The 24,595-nt window shown below is 50.7% G+C and overlaps 1 protein-coding gene across 1 annotated transcript; it reads right to left on the reverse strand.

Annotated features, from left to right (window-relative positions):
- Positions 1-15,764: 15,764 nt before the first annotated feature.
- Positions 15,765-20,137, reverse strand: MCHR1 (melanin concentrating hormone receptor 1). Its single transcript, XM_075575063.1, has 2 exons — positions 19,842-20,137; positions 15,765-16,898 (listed from the first exon to the last, which is right to left on the reverse strand). The coding sequence occupies exons 1-2, from the start codon at positions 19,858-19,860 to the stop codon at positions 15,964-15,966; spliced, it is 954 nt and encodes a 317-aa protein (XP_075431178.1). The 5' UTR covers positions 19,861-20,137; the 3' UTR covers positions 15,765-15,963.
- Positions 20,138-24,595: the final 4,458 nt, after the last annotated feature.

The raw sequence follows: 24,595 nt of genomic DNA on the forward strand, positions 1-24,595 counted from the left end.
CCTGGTCTCGGAGGCTGGCGTTATTGAGGTCCGCATCACACACGGCGCCGACGCAATGAAACCCTACCCCGAGGGCGGCCAACTCCCGTCCTCAAGGGCCACCAACAGGCCAGGTATCGGGGATCTCCCTGCTTCAGCACAGGTGACTGTCATTTGGAGCCACCTGTGCTGAAACAGGGATGGATATCCTTAAAACCTCACCTGTTTGGGGACCTTGAGGACTAGAGTTGACCACTCCTGTCCTATCCCATTGAGCTTACAATCTAATTTGTATTGAAGCAGCATCGTCCATTGAGGAACCGCCCACCAAATGTGAACATGCAGTAACACTGGTCATAGTACCCCTGATACTACGTACCCCCTGATACTACGTACCCCCTGATACTACGTACCCCCTGATACTACGTACCCCCTGATACTACATACAAGAGACCATTTTCCCGTTGGGTAGTAATGTGGCGTTAGCGTTATTTGGCCAGACTGCTGGATGTTGGGGGCATTTTAAAAGAGGGTAAATTCCAAGGTTAATGCCCCTTTTTTTCAACAGGGGGTCTCTGGAGTTGAACCCCATTCATTTCAGCTCTAGGGACCACCCAAGATATGGAAGAAGGAGCTGCCTGTTCTTCATGGAGGTTTAAATCCCCTGAGCCATGCGGTCCAATAGGAAGAGGGCGGGGGGGGGGTTCCCTAGAGGGGGTACCGAGAGCTGAAATTAACGCAGTTCGCCTTCAGGAACCCCCTGCTTCATGTACATGTTAAAAATAGAGGTATCTTTATTAATCTAGGGGGTACTCTAAAAGGGACAGTCCCTCCTAGGACCAAAGTGCAATAATGCCAGCAATGTGTTTATTAAGGGGTCATTTCTGGGTGATTGAGACCTTTTTACGTAAATCTGATTTCTATAAGTATTTAAAGTTACTATTTAAGCACGAGGAGCTGAGACTTGGGAGGGGGTTTGATTTCCGGCCGCTCCCTTCTGTCTGACGTCACTGTGCGTTTTACAAGAGTTTGCACAGGCAGAGCTCCCCCTCCCCTTATCTTTATTCCCTCTTTGATAAGGACACCTGACTGACCAGCACTCCCTCATTCAGAAGGCCCCAAGAAATGCAATTTATTAATTGCGGAGACAGAAATTAAATAATCTTTGCTTTTAGAACGGTTACATAAGATGACCAATAGGATTTCGTTCTCTAGAAAAGGTTTTTTGTTTTTTTTAAATGTTTTACCTGCAACGTGGGGTTATACCTTTTATTAAGGAGATTTGATGGTTGTTAAAATGATGGCTAGAAATGGCCCGGTGTGCGGCTGGTGTCAGGTGTGTGTATCCGAGTCAGAAACAAACACTGATTTTACACAAAACAAAATCCCTAATTACATTGCATCAATTTGCAAAACCTCCCTCCCCGCCCTCGTGCAACTCTCTCCCCGCCCTCGTGCAACTCTCTCCCCGCCCTCGTGCAACTCTCTCCCCGCCCTCGTGCAACTCTCTCCCCGCCCTCGTGCAACTCTCTCCCCGCCCTCGTGCAACTCTCTCCCCGCCCTCGTGCAACTCTCTCCCCGCCCTCGTGCAACTCTCTCCCCGCCCTCGTGCAACTCTCTCCCCGCCCTCGTGCAACTCTCTCCCCGCCCTCGTGCAACTCTCTCCCCGCCCTCGTGCAACTCTCTCCCCGCTCTCATGCAACTCCCTTGACCAATTCCCTTTAAAGCTCAGGTTCCCATAGCAAGCCACATCTAAAAGAGAAAGTTCAGGCCACATCCAGGAAGCGCCGTTATCTCCGGACTCATAACGTGATGTTACAGAAAACCGCTCCCGGGCTGTTTTGCATGTCATTAAGCACTGGAAGCACTGCACGCTGTGTTAGGAGGTACGGCAGGATTGGGGACCTGTCGGACGTGAATGTGCTCACAAGTGTTCTTTGCCATTAATATCCAGCACCTGAACAATAATAGCATGTTCTTGCATAGCTAGTTTTTCATAGCCATTTACAGAGACATTTTGCAGCCACAGGTCCCTGCCCCATGGAGTTTACAATCTATTTTTTTTTGGTGCCTGAGGCACAGGGAGATAAAGTGACTGCCCAAGGTCACAAGGAGCCAGAACAAGGAATTGAACCAGGCTCCCCTAATTCAAGCTCTGTGTCATTGTCAGTGTCTTTTCTCACTGAGCCGCTCCTCCCTACTTATTGTATGTCTGTCTTAAGATGTCAAAGCAGCAATTAGTGCTCATTTTCAGTTTTTGTTTAATTATTATTTTTCTGTTACACATGTTGTGAATCAATCGGATCCTCGGTGTTGAGCCACACTGCTCTGCAACACATCACACATCATACATCAGTGTGACATCACACATCACACATCACACAGGTTTGAATGGGTCCATGTTCTTTGTATGTGAGGAACTGCACCTGTAAGTGCCGCTATAACTCTGGGACTGACCAGGAGACTCCTGAGTGGACAGACAGTCCCCTGTCATGGCCGGGTCCCCGCATTGGAAATGGTCTGCGGCTGGCCCCCCTCTCTGCTTAGAGGATCAGTGACATGTTTATGGGAAGATAACATCCGTGACTGATTTTGGTAATATGACATGAGACCTGTGTTGACAGAGCTCTGTGAATCTGGCCCATAACGTGTTGTGTGTTATGAACACGCATGGAGTATGTTGGCGCTGGTAGGCTGCTGCTTTCCAGACTGTGACCAGGTTGTGTTCCCATTAATATAAATAACACTCTGTGGGGATGTATTAATAATTAAAGAGCCCGGTTTACAGCGGAGAACAAAACGCTGACGAACAAAGAATTTCCTAATGGCACTTTTCATTGCTGGGGAGGAGCAGGCACCATCTGAGCTCTTCTGTCCGTCACCTTCTCTTATTCCCGACCCTCTGTACATCTTTAACTACGTCTCTGCCAGGCGGGCCTGCAATGCAATGCACAATATGTTTATTGAAGATGGAAGCCCGGTTAGAAGGTTACAGCAGTCAAGGTGGGAGAGGATGTGGGCGTCTTCTCTCTAGTTTTATATGTGGGGTGAGAAGAGGCACGCCCTAGCAATATTACAAAGAAAGCACTAGTTACATAACAGTGCTTTTGATTAATAATTTTATATAGATATAAATAAATTATAACGTGCCAACATATGCCGGAGTGCAGTAAAATAGGGTCAGAGGACGATAACAATAACATATCAAACCCCAACATGCATTGTTACAGGAGGTAAGGAGGGTGCTGGCATGCAATCTGTAAGGAAGGGTCGGCGGAAACGAGGGAGAAGAAGGTTGGTGGTTTTGAGAAGCTGCTGGTTACTGGAAGGAGTTGGTGAAGAATGGGAGAGAGCAGATATCTGTGAGAGCAGGTGCAATATATAGTATACACTCCAGTGCAGTATATAGTACTAGTATATAGCACTATAAGCACAATGAGTCCCTGAACAATAGAGCTTACAATGTAATTGTGTTGCCGGAGGCACAGGAACATAGAGGGACTTGCATAAGGAGAGCCGGCACAGATTGAAATGGGGTTCAGCCACTCCAAAGGCCAGCAGCCACTTCTTCAGAGGGGCCGCCCTTTTAACCCAGAGTTAAAGAATTATGCACGGATGCGTTTGGTTGATGGCTATTTCGCTGCGGAATGAGTGTGCGGGTGTGAGCGCGCTGAGTATGTCTGTTAGAAGGATGCTCTCTAACGTCAGTATAGTGCAGCGTGGGGATTCCTCGTGAATATATCATTAGTGACTGCACATTATAATTGGGAGGGGAGGGGAGGTAAGATTGGAGAGGCGCGTAATTGCATTTCCCAGCGATCTGGGAATTGATCAATCGCGCACACTGCTTCTCTCTGAACCCCTAAGACTTCCACACTGCTTCTCTCTGAACCCCTAAGACTTCCACACTGCTTCTCTCTGAACCTCTAAGACTTCCACACTGCTTCTCTCTGAACCTCTACCACTTCCACACTGCTCTCTGAACCCCTAACACTTCCACACTGCTTCTCTCTGAACCTCTAAGACTTCCACACTGCTTCTCTCTGAACCTCTAAGACTTCCACACTGCTTCTCTCTGAACCTCTAAGACTTCCACACTGCTTCTCTCTGAACCTCTACCACTTCCACACTGCTTCTCTCTGAACCTCTAAGACTTCCACACTGCTTCTCTCTGAACCCCTACCACACTGCTTCTCTCTGAACCTCTAAGACTTCCACACTGCTTCTCTCTGAACCTCTACCACTTCCACACTGCTTCTCTCTGAACCCCTAACACTTCCACACTGCTTCTCTCTGAACCTCTAAGACTTCCACACTGCTTCTCTCTGAACCTCTAAGACTTCCACACTGCTTCTCTCTGAACCCCTAACACTTCCACACTGCTTCTCTCTGAACCCCTACCACTTCCACACTGCTTCTCTCTGAACCTCTAAGACTTCCACACTGCTTCTCTCTGAACCTCTAAGACTTCCACACTGCTTCTCTCTGAACCTCTAAGACTTCCACACTGCTTCTCTCTGAACCTCTAAGACTTCCACACTGCTTCTCTCTGAACCTCTAGGGCCTCAGGCATGGTCAGCGCGCTGCTGCTCGGCAGTGAGCCCCTGCAAGCGCAATGAGAGCGGCTTTAGCAGGGGCTCGCGCGCGCTTCCGCAAGCGTGTGTCTTAAGAAAATTTTCGTTTCTGCGCTCGCCGGAGCGCAGGGCCGGTCACGTGAGCGGTTCGCCCAATGACCCAGCTCCGTGACGTCACAGGCCCACCCCCCCCCAACACGCCCCTGGACGGCGCGCGGTCTAAGGCCAGGGAAAGCACCCGCTTTCCCTCAGCCTCAGCGCGCCTCCGCACGACTAAATCCACTATGGACTTAGCCTAAGACTTCCACACTGCTTGCACAGTGAAGCAGCAGACGTAGAACAGCGGTGCACAAGCTGGGGGGTGCGACCCCCAGGGGGGGCACGAGACTGCCTGCGGGAGGGGGGGCGCAGTTTACAGAGGCCCCGCACACTTCCCGAAGGCACTTAAATTAAGTGCCGGGGGAGCTGCTGGGCCTCTGTAAACCTTTACTTACCTTGGCTCCACACGCGTCGCCATGGCAACGCCGAGAGGTCATGTGATGTCACATTGCTATGGCAAAGATGCTGGAGCGGACGCCAGTGTGGGTGAGCGGGGGCACGGGTTGAGGTGACCGCCGGCAGGGGGGCGCAGAGAAAAAAGTGCGCCCCCCTGACGTAGAATGGTTGGTGAGGTGGCAACAGCGTTTAGGATGGAGGGGGGGGGGGGTACAGTCGGAAGAGGGGAAAACCAACTAGATGCAGGTTACAGTCAGGATATTGAAAGTGTATGAATTAGAATTTTGGTGGGTTACCTGGTGAGGAAAGGCCGTATTTTAGCAATGTTTCTGAGATGGAAGTGGCAGGAATTGGCGAGGAACTGGATGCGCTGTACAAAGGAGAGGGATGGGTCAAGTATGACACCTGGACATCTTACTTGGGGTATCAGGAGGAAAGTGGAGTTAACTATTGTCAGCGAGAAGTCAGAAATAGGGCTATAATGAGATGGATGGAACATTTTAATGTCTACATCGGTTTTGAACATATGTGGAGTTTGAGGTAACAATGGCGCGACCCCGAGGAAATACCAGAGAGACAAGTAGGGACATGAGTCTGGAAGAGGGAGAAAGTTCAGAAGAAGACTTGGGTGTCCGCAGCATGGAAGTGGCAGTGAAAACCAGACGACTTTATTAGTTCTTTTCCTATATTTCTTCCATTCTCTGTTCCCATTTCTTACTGCCCTTGCTACATTCTTTGACAAAGCGCCCTGTGCGTGAAACGCGTCAGAGTACCTGCCAGGACTACCCATGTACTTGTTTTTTAACCAATAAACTATTTTTTTCAAGTCCTGTATCCACCCGTTCATTTGGGAAGCTGCGCTCCGGTTTCTGTCTCCACGGGACTTCTTCACTTGCTACATTCTTCCTTGTCTATCTGTCCTTTTTCTCCTTTCCTCTATATTTGTATCTGTATTTTTCTTTCCATGATCCACTTCTCCTTCCGCCGTTTTTACGTCTTTCTCTCCTTCCCTTGTCCAAAAACTTTCCTGTATTTCAGGGCTCTTCGACCAGTTCTACCAAAGGGCCGGATTGGAAAACATTTTGGAGTAAAAAGCTCATCGTAATGACATTTTAGGTGTATTTAAAGACTTAAAAATGACTATTCTTCAACCTTTTTCAAGCGTGTATAATGCTTATACAGTATATGTACCCTATATATTTACATGAACCATAACGTACAAGCGAGTTTCAGTATGAATACATTGCATGAAACTGTCTAATTAGCAGGGGCATGGAGTCTGAAGGCAGCATCAATGCTCTTTGGGGGCCACATTTGGCCCGTGGCTACCTGTTGGAGAGTCCGGCTCTCTTCCGGCTCAATCCACGGCAGAATCCTATTAGCATTCCCCTGTACTCAATGCCCTGAAACACATTACTTTCTCTTTTCTGATAGTTTATCATCTGTTTGCTCCAAAAGGGGACAAATAAATATTACCAACTGAAGTCGGTTTGTAGCACCTGTCTGTTTTCTTATTCCCAAAAGAAATGTGGAAATACAAATGCAGATTAGGAGTTGCTGTGAATTACACAGAGCCTACCAACCCTCACAGGGGGGGAGAGGGAGTCCTTGAATAACAAACGTATTGATATAAACCCCTTATAATTACAGATCTGCAGACATAAACGTGATCCTCAATCAAAGGATCATGTGCATACTATTACTGTATTTATAAAATGCTCCAGTCGTGTATCACTGTCTCTTCCAAGTTCCCGTGTTATGAGTGGCCAGTGTGTTGGTGGCAGAACAATGCTGGAGCTCTCAGTAACTGTGGGTTGAACTGTGGCAGGCCTGTTCTTCGCAAAGCCTTCAGTACCCGTGTCTGTGACGGTGGATCCCTTCTTTAGTTACTCACGACACCTGTAACCCGATTTGTTCGGGGCTCGTCCTAACCATCTCTGCTCTCTGGGACTGCCATCACTTACGTCTCAATGGTCTTCGCTGCTCCTTGACGCTCCGGTGGGCCTCCTTGCAGGATGGACTGATCCCCAAGTCTCTGCCAGTTTGCCATGAGATCACAGGCCCTACCCCGGACTGACTGAGTGCTGTGACCGCCCCTTTTAAAGGTTCCTCTCCTCTTAGTCCCTCCTCTTCTGCAGCCTTTCCTATTGGCTGCTTCTCTGTCTTTCATGAGTCACATGCCCATGTCACACCGGGGAGAAATCTGCCAGGGGGCAGTGTGAAGGTATACCATACACCATTCAGACGGTTACATGAGTATATACACTTTTTTTGGGGTGGGTGGGGGGACAAGGATGAGTTTAACAGATTAATTCAGCAATGAATAGGTTCGAGCGCTTGCATAGAAAAACCTGCAAGTAAATTAGCATATAAGGTAAATAATTGGGCGTGCTACTGAATGTGATTTAAGTGCTGCATGCGTATAGTGCTTGGGGATAATTAACATTACATTTATACAAGGGTCTGCAGGTCAGAGCCGGGCTCAGCGCCGCGTGTGGGAGGAAAATATATTCCATTTAATAACACACAGGCTGAGCCAGCATGAGGCACACTGTGTACATCCCTAACACCTCCAGCGTGGCAGGTATCTCTGCCACGGACGGGGCGCATAGCAAAAGATTTATATCACAAGACACAGAGCCTGACACTATCTCACCCCCTCCTCATCCTCTCACCCCCCCCTCCTCATCCTCTCACCCCCCCTCCTCAGCCTCTCACCCCCTCCTCATCCTCTCACCCCCTCCTCATCCTCTCACCCCCCCCTCCTCATCCTCTCACCCCCTCCTCATCCTCTCACCCCCTCCTCATCCTCTCACCCCCCCTCCTCATCCTCTCACCCCCCCTCCTCATCCTCTCACCCCACCCTCCTCATCCTCTCCCACCCCCTCCTCATCCTCTCACTCCCCCCTCCTCATCCTCTCACTCCCCCCTCCTCATCCTCTCACCCCCCCTCCTCATCCTCTCACCCCCCTCCTCATCCTCTCACCCCCTCCTCATCCCCTCACCCCCCTCCTCATCCTCTCACCCCCCTCCTCATCCTCTCACCCCCCCTCCTCATCCTCTCACCCCCCCTCCTCATCCCCTCACCCCCCCTCCTCATCCTCTCACCCCCCCTCATCCCCTCACCCCCCCTCCTCATCCCCTCACCCCCCCTCCTCATCCTCTCACCCCCCCTCCTCATCCCCTCACCCCCCTCCTCATCCTCTCACCCCCCCTCATCCCCTCACCCCCCCCTCCTCATCCCCTCACCCCCCCTCCTCATCCCCTCACCCCCCCACCTCATCCTCTCACCCCCCCTCCTCATCCCCTCACCCCCCCTCCTCATCCCCTCACCCCCCCTCCTCATCCCCTCACCCCCCCTCCTCATCCCCTCACCCCCCCTCCTCATCCTCTCACCCCCCCTCCTCATCGTCTCACCCCCCTCCTCATCCTCTCACCCCCCCTCCTCATCCTCTCACCCCCCTCCTCATCCCCTCACCCCCCTCCTCATCCCCTCACCCCCCTCCTCATCCTCTCACCCCCTCCTCATCCTCTCACCCCCCTCCTCATCCTCTCACCCCCCTCCTCATCCTCTCACCCCCTCCTCATCCCCTCACCCCCCCTCCTCATCCTCTCACCCCCCCTCCTCATCCTCTCACCCCCCCTCGTCCCCTCACCCCCCTCCTCATCCCCTCACCCCCCTCCTCATCCTCTCACCCCCCCTCCTCATCCTCTCACCCCCCCTCCTCATCCTCTCACCCCCCCTCCTCATCCCCCCTCCTCATCCCCTCACCCCCCCTCCTCATCCTCTCACCCCCTCCTCATCCCCTCACCCCCCTCCTCATCCCCTCACCCCCCCTCCTCATCCCCTCACCCCCCCTCCTCATCCCCTCACCCCCCCTCCTCATCCCCTCACCCCCTCCTCATCCTCTCACCCCCTCCTCATCCTCTCACCCCCCTCCTCATCCTCTCACCCCCCTCCTCATCCCCTCACCCACCCTCCTCATCCTCTCACCCGCCCTCCTCATCCCCTCACCCCCTCCTCATCCTCTCACCCCCTCCTCATCCTCTCACCCCCCTCCTCATCCTCTCACCCCAACTCCTCATCCTCTCACCCCCCCTCCTCATCCTCTCACCCCCTCCTCATCCTCTCACCCCCCCTCCTCATCCTCTCACCCCCCCCTCATCCTCTCACGCCCCCTCCTCATCCTTTCACCCCCCCTCCTCATCCTCTCACCCCCCTCCCCATCCTCTCACCCCCCTCCCCATCCTCTCACCCCCCTCCCCATCCTCTCACCCCCCTCCCCATCCTCTCACCCCCCCTCCTCATCCTCTCACCCCCCTCCTCATCCTCTCACCCCCCTCCTCATCCTCTCACCCCCCCTCCTCATCCTCTCACCCCCCCCTCATCCTCTCACCCCCCCCTCATCCTCTCACCCCCCCTCCTCATCCTCTCACTCCCCCTCCTCATCCTCTCACCCCCCCCTCCTCATCCTCTCACCCCCCCTCCTCATCCTCTCACCCCCCCTCCTCATCCTCTCACCCCCCTCCTCATCCTCTCACCCCCCCTCCTCATCCTCTCACCCCTCCTCATCCTCTCACCCCCCCTCCCCATCCTCTCACCCCCCTCCCCATCCTCTCACCCCCCTCCCCATCCTGTCACCCCCCTCCCCATCCTGTCACCCCCCCTCCCCATCGTCTCACCCCCCCTCCTCATCCTCTCACCCCCCCTCCTCATCCTCTCACCCTCCTCCTCATCCTCTCACCCCTCCTCCTAATCCTCTCACCCTCCTCATCCTCTCACCCCCCTCCTCATCCTCTCACCCCACCTTCCTCATACTCTTACACCACCTTCCTCATACTCTCACCCCACCTTCCTCATACTCTCACCCCACCTTCCTCATACTCTCACCCCACCTTCCTCATACTCTCACCCCACCTTCCTCATACTCTCACCCCACCTTCCTCATACTCTCACCCCACCCTCCTCATACTCTCACCCCACCCTCCTCATACTCTCACCCCACCCTCCTCATACTCCCACCCCAACCTCCTCATACTCTCACCCCACCATCCTCATACTCTCACCCCAGCCTCCTCATACTCTCACCCCACCCCCCACATAGTCTCACCCCACCCTCCACATCCTCTCACCCCACCCTCCACATCCTCTCACCCCACCCTCCACATCCTCTCACCCCACCCTCCACATCCTCTCACCCCACCCTCCACATCCTCTCACCCCACCCTCCACATCCTCTCACCCCACCCTCCACATCCTCTCACCCCACCCTCCACATCCTCTCACCCCACCCTCCACATCCTCTCACTCCACCCTCCACATCCTCTCACCCTCCCCTCCACATCCTCTCCCCCCCTCCACATCCTCTCACCCCCCCCTCCACATCCTCTCACCCCCCCTCCACATCCTTTCACCCCCCCTCCACATCCTTTCACCCCCCCTCCACATCCTTTCACCCCCCTCCACATCCTTTCACCCCACCCTCCTCATCCTCTCACCCCACCCTCCACATCCTCTCACCCCACCCTCCACATCCTCTCACCCTCCACATCCTCTCACCCTCCTCATCCTCTCAACCCCCCCTCCTCATCCTCTCACCCTCCCTCCTCATCCTCTCACCCCCCCTCCACATCCTCTCACCCCCCCTCCACATCCTCTCACCCCCCTCCACATCCTCTCACCCCCCCTCCACATCCTCTCACCCCCCCTCCACATCCTCTCACCCCCCTCCTCATCCTCTCACCCCCCCTCCTTGGGAGGAGCACGGGGTCTGTGTATTTGGGAGGAGGGCGGGGTCTGTGTATTTGGGAGGAGGGCGGGTCTGTGTATTTGGGAGAAGGGCGGGTCTGTGTATTTGGGAGGAGGGCGGGGTCTGTGTATTTGGGAGGAGGGCGGGGTCTGTGTATTTGGGAGGAGGGCGGGGTCTGTGTATTTGGGAGGAGGGCGGGGTCTGTGTATTTGGGAGGAGGGCGGGGTCTGTGTATTTGGGAGGAGGGCGGGGTCTGTGTATTTGGGAGGAGGGCGGGGTCTGTGTATTTGGGAGGAGGGCGGGGTCTGTGTATTTGGGAGGAGGGCGGGGTCTGTGTATTTGGGAGGAGGGCGGGGTCTGTGTATTTGGGAGGAGGGCGGGGTCTGTGTATTTGGGAGGAGGGCGGGGTCTGTGTATTTGGGAGGAGGGCGGGTCTGTGTATTTGGGAGAAGGGCGGGTCTGTGTATTTGGGAGGAGGGCGGGTCTGTGTATTTGGGAGGAGGGCGGGGTCTGTGTATTTGGGAGGAGGGCGGGGTCTGTGTATTTGGGAGGAGGGCGGGGTCTGTGTATTTGGGAGGAGGGCGGGGTCTGTGTATTTGGGAGGAGGGCGGGGTCTGTGTATTTGGGAGGAGGGCGGGGTCTGTGTATTTGGGAGGAGGGCGGGGTCTGTGTATTTGGGAGGAGGGCGGGGTCTGTGTATTTGGGAGGAGGGCGGGGTCTGTGTATTTGGGAGGAGGGCGGGGTCTGTGTATTTGGGAGGAGGGCGGGGTCTGTGTATTTGGGAGGAGGGCGGGGTCTGTGTATTTGGGAGGAGGGCGGGGTCTGTGTATTTGGGAGGAGGGCGGGGTCTGTGTATTTGGGAGGAGGGCGGGGTCTGTGTATTTGGGAGGAGGGCGGGGTCTGTGTATTTGGGAGGAGGGCGGGGTCTGTGTATTTGGGAGGAGGGCGGGGTCTGTGTATTTGGGAGGAGGGCGGGGTCTGTGTATTTGGGAGGAGGGCGGGGTCTGTGTATTTGGGAGGAGGGCGGGGTCTGTGTATTTGGGAGGAGGGCGGGGTCTGTGTATTTGGGAGGAGGGCGGGGTCTGTGTATTTGGGAGGAGGGCGGGGTCTGTGTATTTGGGAGGAGGGCGGGGTCTGTGTATTTGGGAGGAGGGCGGGGTCTGTGTATTTGGGAGGAGGGCGGGGTCTGTGTATTTGGGAGGAGGGGGCGGGGTCTGTGTATTTGGGAGGAGGGGGCGGGGTCTGTGTATTTGGGAGGAGGGCGCGGGGTCTGTGTATTTGGGAGGAGCGCGGGGTCTGTGTATTTGGGAGGAGCGCGGGGTCTGTGTATATGGGAGGAGCGCGGGGTTTGTGTATTTGGGAGGAGCGCGGGGTCTGTGTATTTGGGAGGAGCGCGGGGTCTGTGTATTTGGGAGGAGCGCGGGGTTTGTGTATTTGGGAGGAGTGCGGGGTTTGTGTATTTGGGAGGAGTGCGGGGTTTGTGTATTTGGGAGGAGTGGGGGTCTGTGTATTTGGGAGGAGGGCGGGTCTGTGTATTTGGGAGGAGTGGGGGTCTGTGTATTTGGGAGGAGCGCGGGGTTTGTGTATTTGGGAGGAGCGCGGGGTTTGTGTATTTGGGAGGAGCGCGGGGGTCTGTGTATTTGGGAGGAGTGGGGGTCTGTGTATCCTGGTTGTTTAAATGCTCCGCGTCACCCGGGCCAATAGCAAGCCGCAACGGATGATGTCGCAGCTTCCTATTGGCTCGCGTATCACCAGAGTTTTAACCCTCCATTTGGTTCCCCCTGGAGGAGATTATCGGTATTGGCGCTACTTTTAGCTTTTGCAGGGGCCGAAGGCGGAACGCCGGCAGTGTGGCCCCTCCTGTGGAAGTAGTGGGGGTACTTACCTTGAAGAGCCACCCTCCTCCTGCAGCGTTGCAGTGTCATAACGTCACGGCGACATGTGATGTCACATTGTCATGGCAACCCCTCGCCATTTGATGTTGGGTCGCCATGACAACGCTCCGGAGAAGGTGACTCGCTTTTAACACACACACACTCTCTCACTTACCTTGGGGTGAGACGCAGCCCTGCGCCAGTCCGGGGACCCCCCAGCTTTCTCCTCCTCTGGTTGGGCGGAAGTTGGATCCCGGCGCAGACAGGAGGAGGGAGCACGGGGCCCCCAGAAGGCGCAGGGCCAAAGGCAACCGCTGTGCTGGCCCTAAGGTCGCACCTACATACGTATCTCGGAACCAAGTGGTCGCCGGAGCTGAAATGAATGCGGTTCAGATCCGGGGAACCCCTAAGAGATGGGAAGGGGAGATACAAATGAAGAAATGAGTAGGGGAACTGCTGCCTCAAAGTGTGTGCTAGGAACACAACAGTGATATTTGCTACACTAATATCACAATATAACACATCACAGAGTTTTTCATAGGATTGACAGGTAATGTTATATATATATATATATATATATATATATATATATATATATATATATATATATATATATATATATATATATATATATATATATATCCCAATATATCACATCGAATCATTCCAGATGGACGTCATCTTTTAGGGCATCTTAATAAAGCCGGGCAGGGTGGAAGATCATTGGCAGATCTGGGTGTAGGGCTGAAACCCGGCACTGTGGGATTGAGGGTTTCGCTAACTTTTGGCATTCCTGCTTCCCATCTTCTTACTCGGGCCCTTCCCTAGGGTATCTGCCACCCTTAAGCAAGCCCTATTAAGGACGCCCCCCCCCAAATAAAAAATACCCCCCCCCCCCTTGGCTGGAAGCAGGGGGTCTCCAGAGCTGAACGCCATTAATTTCCGCTCAGGGGACCCCCTGCTTCCTGAGATACTGACCTCCTTAGTGGGTGCCGGGATCTCCTGCTCAGGTTTTGCTGTCCCATCACATGGGCCAATAGGAGGAAGCCTTGATGCCATAGCTGGCTTCCTATTGGACCCGGTGTGTCCAGGAGCTTCAAACCTGAGCAGGAGGCGCCTTACCTGCTTACCGCCTAGGGACGGGCCTGATTTATCATCCCATCCTCCTCCTCCTCCAGCACGCTTCCCTTTGGTGGGCACTCTACCTGCCAGTAAAGCCATACCTAAACCATATAACTTCTTATCCTGTTGAACACACGCGCACACTAGAGTACAGAGCTGCATTAAGATAGTGTGTGTGATAAATGAGTGCTGCAATTAGAGGGCGAGAATAGCCAGCGCTCCAGTAACCGAGACCTGGATGCAGATCCTGATGTTACCAGCAGGGGCCGCTGCGGCTCCTTATCAGCGCTTTGCAGCTCCCAGCTTCTCTGCTGTTGTTCCGAGCTGCCTCCCACTCGCTGTGCAGTTACTGCCCGTCGCTTATTAGAGCTAATTATTCCCTAGCCGTGTTTAATTAGAAAAACAATTCACTTCGCCACATAACCAAGCTTAACTCTGCAGAAAATTGTCCGGCCTTGCGGTTCTGCCGCCTGCTGTAATCGCAGTACCTATTATTCTCTCTCCACGGGGAGCGCTCAGAGATGGACGGGGGATATCACGTACTTGGATTGGCAACGCTGGAGGTTTGAACTCATATTGGATATTTAAGTTGTGATGGCAGAGGTGGGACTGGAAAATAGCGGGAATAAGTGCAAGGATATTTTTGGAACCCTGCCCCCCCCCACCCCCCCCTATCAACCCCATAATTCATAGAGGGAGAAGCAGTGGCTCAGTGAGTAAAGACAGTGACTGGCACTGAGAGTTTGAGGGGAGCCTGGTTCAATTCCCGGTGTCAGCCCCTTGTGACCTTGGGTAAGTCACTTTATCTCCCTGTGCCTCAGGCACCAAAAACATAGATTGTAAGCTCCACGGGGCAGGGACTTGTGCCTGCAAAATGTTTCTGTAAAGCGCTACGTACAATTAGCAGCGCTATACAAGAACATGCTATTATTATTATTATTATAGAGGCACACCATGGGATCACCACAGAACTGGCCCCCATAAGGCTGTGGGACATGTGCATCGCATCTTTTTGCACAGACGTAGGGTTGGAACAAGACCCAAGCAAATAGACTTAAACAACAGGTGAATCAGACTGATGTTAGTCTCCCCGCCTCTGGAACTCGTGCTTCTCAGCGTGCTCAGTGTACGTGCGGAGGTGATCCTCTTCCAGGTTTGTTGCGCTCGTCGCGGCTATGACGTCACGTTCCTCCGATAATTTTTTCCTAAGGCTAGAGACTGTCAGCGTGTACACCGGCTGCCGCTCTGCGTCCTGGAGATCCCCCCCAATCTACGCGTTTTGCCCCGAATAAGGGTGTGGCTTTGTCAGGAGTGACTACTACTACTTTAAGTCACTAAAACTGTTTTTTTTACATTCTTCCTGAGTCTACAACCCTCCAGATTATACACGACCCCTTATCCCGATCTTTTGCTGTGAAAATGCTTCAGTACTATACCTTGTTGATGCCTTTTGTGATTAGACCTTATTAATTAAGAACATCTAGTTGATGAGCCAATAACAGCGGGTCCCTTATCTACCATTATATCTTATAAGGATGGCCCTTTCCACCTCATTTTGGACACCACCCAAATCTACTCATACAACCACCTAGCCCTTTCATACCACTGTCCCACTGACTTTCTTCCAAGGGGGTCACCCAGCAGTTGGTAAGAGAAATACAGCTTCATCAACCACAAGACCCCAAATGACTGGTATAAATCTCAGTAGTTAGACCTCTGGTCTTGATGTTCTTGAAGAGACTGATCTCATGAAGACTATGGTCCGCATGTACTAAGTGGTGGAACTCCACAAGACACCTTCCGACGCTGGAAGACCCAATCTCGCATACATAGACATAGTCCACATTAATTGTCACAATTCAACATATCACTATAGATACACATACCTATCAACACACACGAAAGAAACATCAACACATTTATACACACCCATCAACCACACATTGGACCCTACAATCGACTGTTCATTTTATTGATATATCATTCGTTGAGAAGTAACTGCTTGCAGGAGTAGAACATAGCAGACCAGGAAGGACTGATAATCTTGGTACAACACAATAAGGTCCGACAAATATAGTAATGGAGTTTGTTGCTCATGTAGAGAGCGATTAGAATTTTCGTGCATACACAAAACAACGTGCATTTGTCAGGATGTCTAAGAGAGTCTATTTAACTTCCATAATCCATTTCAGGGGGTGTTGTCCCAGGGGCTGGTTGGACCAACAGAAGCAGCCGCTGGCGGAACGTGGTGCAGAGAAGGATGTAGACGAAAGGGTTCAAGCAGCTGTTGGCATAGCCCAGGCTAATGGCAGCATTGTAAGCATAATAGAAGAGTGGAGTGGGTTGGCTGAGAGCTAGCTGTGCTAGTTGCAGAACATGGTATGGAGCCCAGCAGACAAAGAACACCAGACAGACTGCCACAGCGACACGAGTCACCTTCTTAGCGCGGAGACGCACACTACGCTGGACTGAAGGAACAACGCAGGAGCTCATCCTCTGGAGAATACGGGCATATGCTAAGGTGATCACCAGAAAGGGAAGTGCAAAGGCCAAGAAGAACTGGTAGAGGATGAACCAGTAAATGTCTCTTTCTGGGTTAGGAAGGCGGATGCCACAGCCATTTGTGCCATCTGGGAAGGGAATGAGGCCGGCGTAGAGCCAGATGGGCGAGACGCTGGCAAGAGACAAGAGCCAAAGGGAAGCGACAACGCAGGATGCCAGCGCTGGCTTTCGGAAGCGAGAGGAGGACACTGGGTGGACAGTGGCCAAGTATCGATCAATAGACATGCCAGTGAGGATGTAGGTGCTGGTGAACTGGCTGTTGGCATCCATACCTGTTATCAGTGTGCAGAGGGTTTCTCCGAAATGCCAGGCCCCGTGCCCTGTTAGCTGGTGGATGAGGAAGGGCATCCCGAGGAGAAACAGGAGGTCCACCAGGGAAAGGTTGACAATGAAGATCTCGTGGACACTCAACCAGCGAGAAGACGACTTCTTCACCATGGTCACCAGGACGGTAGTGTTGCCGGCAATACCCAACAAACAGATGGCACCATAGACAGTAGGCATGAGGATGACAGAAGAGTAGGAAGGAGTTATCTTAGAACCTGTGAAGAACAGAGCAGTACAGTTAGAGATGGGTGAGCAGAACCTTGGAACATTTGACCTCCAATGCATTGCAACAAATATCTCAATGGTTGTGAGTTTTGAAAGTTTGCAGGTAGGATGGGGGCACAGTGCAGACTCAGAGCAGAAGTAGAGAGTCCCAATGGCCAGAGCAAGTGAAATAATGGAGCAGAACCAAAATAGGACATGATTCATAATCCAGCATTCATACGGTGGGCTTCAGACTCCAATGCATTGTAGTGAGAAGTGGGATAAAACGGTTAACAATGCTGCATTGATTCATTGGAGAAGGGAGAGGGGGATAAGATTGAAACTTTCAAATATATAAAAGGTTTCAACAAGGTACAGGAGGGAAGCATATTTCAGAGAGAGAGAAGAGCTAGTACAAGAGGTCCGCTCTGACGCTGGAGGGTGGCAGCTAAGGGGAAATGTGAGGAAGTTCCTCACCGGAAGGGTGGTGGATGCCTGGAATAGCCCCCCGGCAGAGGCTAATACAATAAGGGAATGTAAAAAAATGCTTGGTATAGCCGAGGACCTAATAGAATCTGAGGCTTTACGGAAGATGGAAAAATGGGCAGAGTAGGCGGGCTAAGTGGTTCTGCTGTTAAATTCGGTTTCCAAGTGAGTGAATCTCGGTGCATCGTTACCTGTGTGTCAACCTGTTTCTTGATATATTGAATACTGAGATAGAAAGAGACACTGGGATCTGTGCACGTATTGAGCTTGCACAAAGCAGTGCGTCGCTGGCCCTTCTTGCAGCAAATGGGATACACTGTATGAAGCTATTAAAGGCATTATTTGGGATTGAAGCTGCTGTATAAATACAACATATGTTTACTGTCTTCCTCTGGCGCTGTGAGTCTGCTTTACCCTTTTTATATCTAACAGGTATTCCTTAGACCAGGGGTAGCCAACTCCCGTCCTCATAGGGCCACCAACAGGTCAGGTTTTCTGGATATCCCTGCTTCAGCACAGGTGGCTCAATAAGTGGATTAGTCATAATGATTGAGCCACCTGTGCTGAAACAGGGATATCCTGAAAACTTGACCTGTTGGTGGCCCTTGATGACTGGAGTGGGCCACTCCTGTCTTTGCATATCTATAGGATCACGCTACTATACACATCAGTTGCCTCATGGACTTCAGTAGGATTTACCTTTCTTACCCTATATTTAAACGGATCACCCTATGACATGCATCACTTTGCCCCATACACTTTAATAAGACTACTATATCTCTTACAGTTTCCCCTATATAGTTCAATAGGATCCTCCTGTTATCAGGTGCCCCCATACACTTCAATTCTTACAAACACCCCATAGGACACAGGTTCCCCTGTATAGTTCAGTAAGATCACCCTCTTGCAGACACTAGTTACCCTCATACTCTTTAATGGGATCACCTCTTTTACAAACAACAGTTCACCCTGAGTAATTTAATAAGATCATCAATTGCCCCAAAGACTTGAGTATGATCATCCAATTATCATCCTATTACAGCCGCCCTTATTGATCGCAATAGGATCACCCCATTACACAACTGAGTTACCCTCATCGACTTTGATAGGATAATTCTATAACACTAACCAGTTTACTCTATATAGTTCAATAGGATCACCCTATTACACAAATCATTTCCCCCCAAAGACTTCAATAGAGCTTCCCAATAACACAACTTCAAGAAGAGCCCTCTATTATACAAATTAGTGACCCCGTACACTTAGGATCACCACATTACATAGATCAGATACCCAACAGACCTAAATAGGATCAACCTATAACACAGATAGCCCCATACAGAATTCAATAAGGTCACCTTATTACACCCATAGGATCACCCTATTATGCAAATCAGTTACCCCCAATAGAATCACCCTAAAAATGTAAATAGTGAATCAGCCTTTTCCTTACCCTCTTCATGTCCCCCACCCCGCTACCCTCCACCCCCCCCCCCCCATCCAGGAGCCAAATATGCCCCCTCTTTCCCTCCTGACTTCCAAACCTGCAGCGATGGTGGCATTATCCCGAGTTGAGCTCATATTGGTCCTGTGTGCATCTGATCCATTCTCTGCCCAGCTGGTGTTGGGATCCGGGGACCAGTGAGATAATGGGGCAGTCATTCTCACAAGTCCTCCTGTCCAGTCCTGATCCAAGCAGAGATGCTGAAGGATGCTTCAGAGCTACTGAAATGTGTATACGTGTATGAAGTGTATGCAGCCCCACCTTCACCTACACTGCTGCTGTTCTCTGTAACACACACACACACACTCATACAGAATAGGACTGGAGGGGAGATGTTATCCACGCTATTAAACTTTTACCATTAAATCCCCTTAGATCTGCACCGTTGACCCTTAATTCCGCATCGCTACGATTAACACTTTCCTGCACTTCTGTGATACTTGTGAAGTTTTGAAGGTTCCTAGTTTGATTTTTATTTATGTAAATGTTCTCGATTAATGTGTAAAGGGATACAGAGAAGAAAAATGGGGGAAAACAACACAAAGGGGGAAGTAAATGGAGCAAGAGACCACCCTATTACCTACAAATAGCAAATATACCATATGGAAGGATGATGATAAAGAAAAAACAAGGAACGACAATGTCACAAAGTCAGGTTGCCACTTTATAGAATTCAGAAAGGAAAAGATTAACTACATAAAGCATTCATCCAAGGGTCCAATATTTTTTGAAATGCAGGATTTTTGTGGGTACAGAAGGGACAAAAGTCTTTCCCACATTGTGACACTGGTACGAATTTTATATTTCTTTCCAACTTTTCCAAATTGAAGTTCCCACTAAAATCTTAAAAGACACTCACATATTTTGTAGTGTTTTTTGTAAAGATAGACCCCTCGGAGTTCCCAGATCGGTGCTCCTCTCTCAGTCCCAGACTTGCAGAGGTACTATTTATTTGGCGACTCACCTGAGACCGGTCCCCTCATGGCATTTAGATCCGGTGTTGGGTTGGCATTTGATACTGTGGGCCACCCTCTTCTCCTTCACATTCTCCATACTCTTGGTATCCGTGACAAAGCTCTATCCTGGATCTCCTCTCCCATCGTACTTTCAGTGTCTCTTTTCCTATCACCTCCTCCATCGATCTCTCTGTGGGGGTACCGCCGGGCTCTGTCCTGGGACCTCTTCTCTTTTCTCTTTACACTCTCTAAGTGCCCAAACCCATCTCTTGGGTTCAAATATCACCTCTCTGCTGATGAGACACAAATTAACTTTTTTTTTTTGACTTCAAGGTTTTTATTGGGTTTCATAACAAGTGCATTATGCCACATCCCATAGTAAAACACATTGAAACCCCCCGAGGTTTACCCTTTTCACTCTCACATTCAAGGGTAAAATCACTCAAAAGCAACAAGGGACTTACAACATGCACTCACAAGACTAGACAAACCTGACTCACCAGACCAAAGACTTGACAACGGAGGGAAAAAACAACAAGGAAGGAAAAGGAGGGGGGTAGGGGGGAGAGGGAGTGGACTGCCACCGTGTTCTTCATTGGTGGAAGATCTGCTTTCGGTCCGTATTGCGCTCTTCTTTGTGACGCCTGTCGACTCTTCTTAATTCTGATTTTACTAATCGAGGGGATCCTACCTGTCACGTGCCTATGTTATATAATGCTCCGCTCCGTCACCAGAGAACGCACTTGTATTTATTATTGCAAAATTGTGCTGGCATCTACCCCGGGGATGTCGGATTGGGTAAGCCAAGGCTCCCATACTTTTAAGAAATTTCGGCCAGAGTCGTTGACCCAGCTAGTCAACTGTTCCATCTGGCAAACTTGCCACAATCTATTTCGGATTTTGAGGATGACTGGTAGATCTTGCTGGATCCACAATGCTGCGATCTCGCACCTAGTGGCCATGGCCATATGTGCCACCAATTTGTGTGCTGATTTTGGCAGCCCCTGAGCCCGCCTGCCCAATAGGAACAGCCACGGGTCCAGGGGGACCTCTAAATCGAGGATACTTTGTGCCCATGCTCTAATGTTCTCCCAAATCGGGAGTACCTTCGGGCAGGACCACAGCATGTGGACTAAGTCCGCCGATTACCCGCACTGTTTTGGGCAGAGCGGGGAAAAACCGCCGACAAATTTGGATAAACGTAGTGGGGTGTGATACCAGCGCATCATGACCTTATATGCGTTCTCTTTTAACGTTGAGCATATGGAGCTTTTAGCCGCCGCCTGTATGATCCACTCCCAGTCTTTGTCCTCTAAAGTCTCCCCTAGGTCTGTCTCCCATTTAGTCATGTAGTTCATTTTGTCGGTGTCCTGCCCAACAGGGCAGATCACCTCCCGGTATAATCTAGAGGTAAGTCCCCGTGTGTCCGTAGCTCTGGAACACAGCTGCTCGAAATTGGTCCTGGCTGATCTAATTGTAAATTCATTATAGAATGCTCTTATCTGGAGGTAGCGGAATAATTCAGTGTTTGGTAGGCCTTTTTCCGATTTGACGTGTTCAAATGTTTTAATAAATTTAGGCCCCTCCAGATTTATTAACCGCTTATAGCCCGACTGTATCCAAATTTTGAAGTGCCGCTCTCCGTCCATCCCCGGGGCGAAGTCTGGATTATCGAATAGCGGGGTCATTAAGGAGTGTTTTGTCGTTAATTTATGTTTAAATTTGGAACTCCTCCACACCGCCAGAGAGTTCACCATGGTCCGTAGCAGCATCCCCACTGTGTTGTCGCATCGTTTTGGCAGCCAAATTAAATTATGCAACTCAATTGGAGCACAGCAGGTTTTATCCAGCGCCACCCATCTCCGCAGTGACGGGTCAAGGTGCCACTGGACAATCTGACCCAATCTTGCTGCTTTGTAATATGCCATCAAGCAAGGTACCGCTAGTCCCCCTCGAATCGTGGGTCTGGTTAGTATACTCTTAGCAATTCGTGGACTCTTCTTGTGCCAAATGAATTTCATGATCTTTGACTGTAAGGCGAGGATATCTGCCCGCACCAGTGGTATTGGCAGGGCCTGGAACAGGTAAAGCACCCTTGGTAGGAGATTCATCTTGATGCTATTAATCCGTCCAAACCAAGAAATTCCAAACCCCGCCCACACCCTCAAATCCTCCCTTAGAGCTTGGAATAATTTGGGATAATTCGCTTTGTATAATGAGTCATATGTCTTGGTAATTTGGATACCTAATTATTTGATTGAGGAGGCTTGCCATTTAAAATTAAATTTAGTTCGATTAGTTTCTCCATTGGACGTGGGAGACTAATATTTAGGGCTTCAGACTTTGTCTGGTTAATTTTGAACCCGGAGATGAGGCTAAATGCTCCCAGAATCTCAAAGACATTGGGCAGGGAAGTGAGCGGCCTTGACATGGTCAGTATAACGTCATCAGCATACAATGCCACTTTATGGGATTGATCCCCTACGTCTATCCCTGTTATATTGGGCTTAGGCGAATATGAGCCGCCAGGGGTTCTATACATAATGCAAACAGCAGAGGGGACAGGGGGCACCCCTGTCGCGTCCCGCTACAGATGTTAAATTGCTCCGATGGGAAGCCCTGGTGGCGCACCCTAGCTGTGGGGCCTTTATACAGGGCCAAGATGGCTTCTAGGAGGCGTCCCTCGAAACCGAATGCTCCTAGTACTGCCCTCAGATAGGACCAGTCGATCCTATCGAAGGCCTTCTCAGCATCCAGACTCAACAGCATAGACGGGATATTTTTTTTGTTGGCCAGATCGATCAAATCTATGATCCGTCTTGTGTTGTCTGCCGCCTGCCTTCCTCCAATAAATCCCACCTGATCCGGGTGAATTAGCCCGGGCAGGACAGTGCCCACCCTGTTAGCTAGCAGTTTAGAAAATATTTTCACATCGGAATGAATCAGGGATATGGGCCGGTAGCTCTTACAGTCCACCGGGTCCTTGCCTGGCTTGTGGATCAGGGAGATAGAGGCCTGGAGCATCTGGGCTGGAAAGGAGCCCCCCGCTAAGATCTCGTTAAATAATTTCAAAAGCTGTGGCGCTAGTATTTTAAGGAATTTTTTGTAATATAAATTTGAAAAACCATCTGGTCCCGGAGCTTTAGCTGGTTTAAGGGCCTTTATAACCTCTGATAGTTCTTCGAACGTAAAGTCGCCCTGTAATGCCTCCTTTTCTGCCCTGCTCAATTTGGGAAGGCGCGCCTCTTTTAGGAACTTCTGGGTTTTTACTTCTATTTTCTGTGTGTGGCTGACCTTATCTCCATCATAGAGAACTTCATAGAATTATTTGAATTCCTCGACAATTCTTCTAGGGTCGGAGGTAAGGTCCCCCCCCCTTGGTGCGAATTGAGAAGATACTATAATTTGGGAGTTTGTTACGCAATTTATTGGCAAGTAAGGTATCTGGCTTGTTGGCTTTGTCGTAAAACTTACGTTTGGACCAGGCCAACTCCCTCTCGGCTCTGGAGTTTAGCAACAAATTGAGTTTAGTTTTGGTGTCAGAGAGTTCCTTTAGGGTAGCGCTCTGTTTATTGAGACTATGACGTGCAGAAAGGTGTGCTAATCTCCCTCGCAGATCTTTTATCTGGGACTCCTTAGCTCTTTTGGTTTGTGCTGCTAAATTCATTAGAAGTCCCCTCGTGGTCGCCTTATGGGTCTCCCAGAGTGTAGAGTGGGCTGATACACTCCCCGTATTGATTTCAAAATATTCCTTAATTTTATCCCCTATCGCCCGCTCCGATATTGGGTTTTTTAACAGCAGCTCATTTAATTTCCAATTCGCCCATGGTCTGTCCAGCAGCCGCAATGCACACCGCAGCTCAATTGGTGCGTGGTCCGACCATGAAATATCATGGATCCCTGTATGGGAGACCATGGGAACCGCTCTATTAGATACCAGGAAGTAATCTATCCTACTGTATCTGTTATGGGGGTGTGAGTAGAAAGTGTATGCTCTCTCCGTAGGGTGTTTTTCCCTCCAAATGTCAAGTAATTGACAATCATGTAGCCCTTGAAGTATGGTTAGTACGTCATGTTTCTGTGGTAAGTTAGTCCCCGTGCATCTGTCCAAGTCTGGGTCTAGGGTGCGGTTCATGTCTCCTGCAAGGAATATGCAACCTATTGCCACCTTGTGTAGCTTATCAAAGAATGACGTAAAGAATTGCGGTGTCTGTTCGCAGGGGGCGTATATTGAGCTTAATGTGACCTCTTTGTTGTTAATTGTGCCTGTGACTATGACATAACGTCCGTCTGAATCTTTATATGATTTGACCCCTTGTAGGGGCACTCTACGGTGCACTAATATAGCCACCCCCCTTTTCTTTACTGTCGCAGAGGACATAAAAACAGTCCGATAGTGTTTGTCCAGGTATTTGGGATGATTAGATTTGGAGAAGTGTGTTTCCTGGACAAACACTATATCTGCCTTTTTACGGATATAGTTCCGGAACGCTATTCTGCGCTTTATTGGGTTGTTAAATCCCTTGACATTGTCGGAGATAAGGATCAGATCGTTACTCATCTTGGGGTTGGATTGAACCTGCGACATGGGACAGTAGTGTTGTGTGCTTCGCCGATAACCTTGACCGAAGTAAGGCAGTCTCCTTCCTGTGGCGCTCGCGCTGATCCTCGGATGGTGGGTCTTGTGGGTTGGGGGGAAACAACAGGAAAACATGGGGGGTGACACACATATAACAATAAACATTTAATGTCCTCCGAGCTG

The sequence above is a fragment of the Ascaphus truei genome, chromosome 17 (assembly GCF_040206685.1).
Source record: "Ascaphus truei isolate aAscTru1 chromosome 17, aAscTru1.hap1, whole genome shotgun sequence".
NCBI classification, from domain to species: Eukaryota; Metazoa; Chordata; class Amphibia; order Anura; family Ascaphidae; genus Ascaphus; species Ascaphus truei.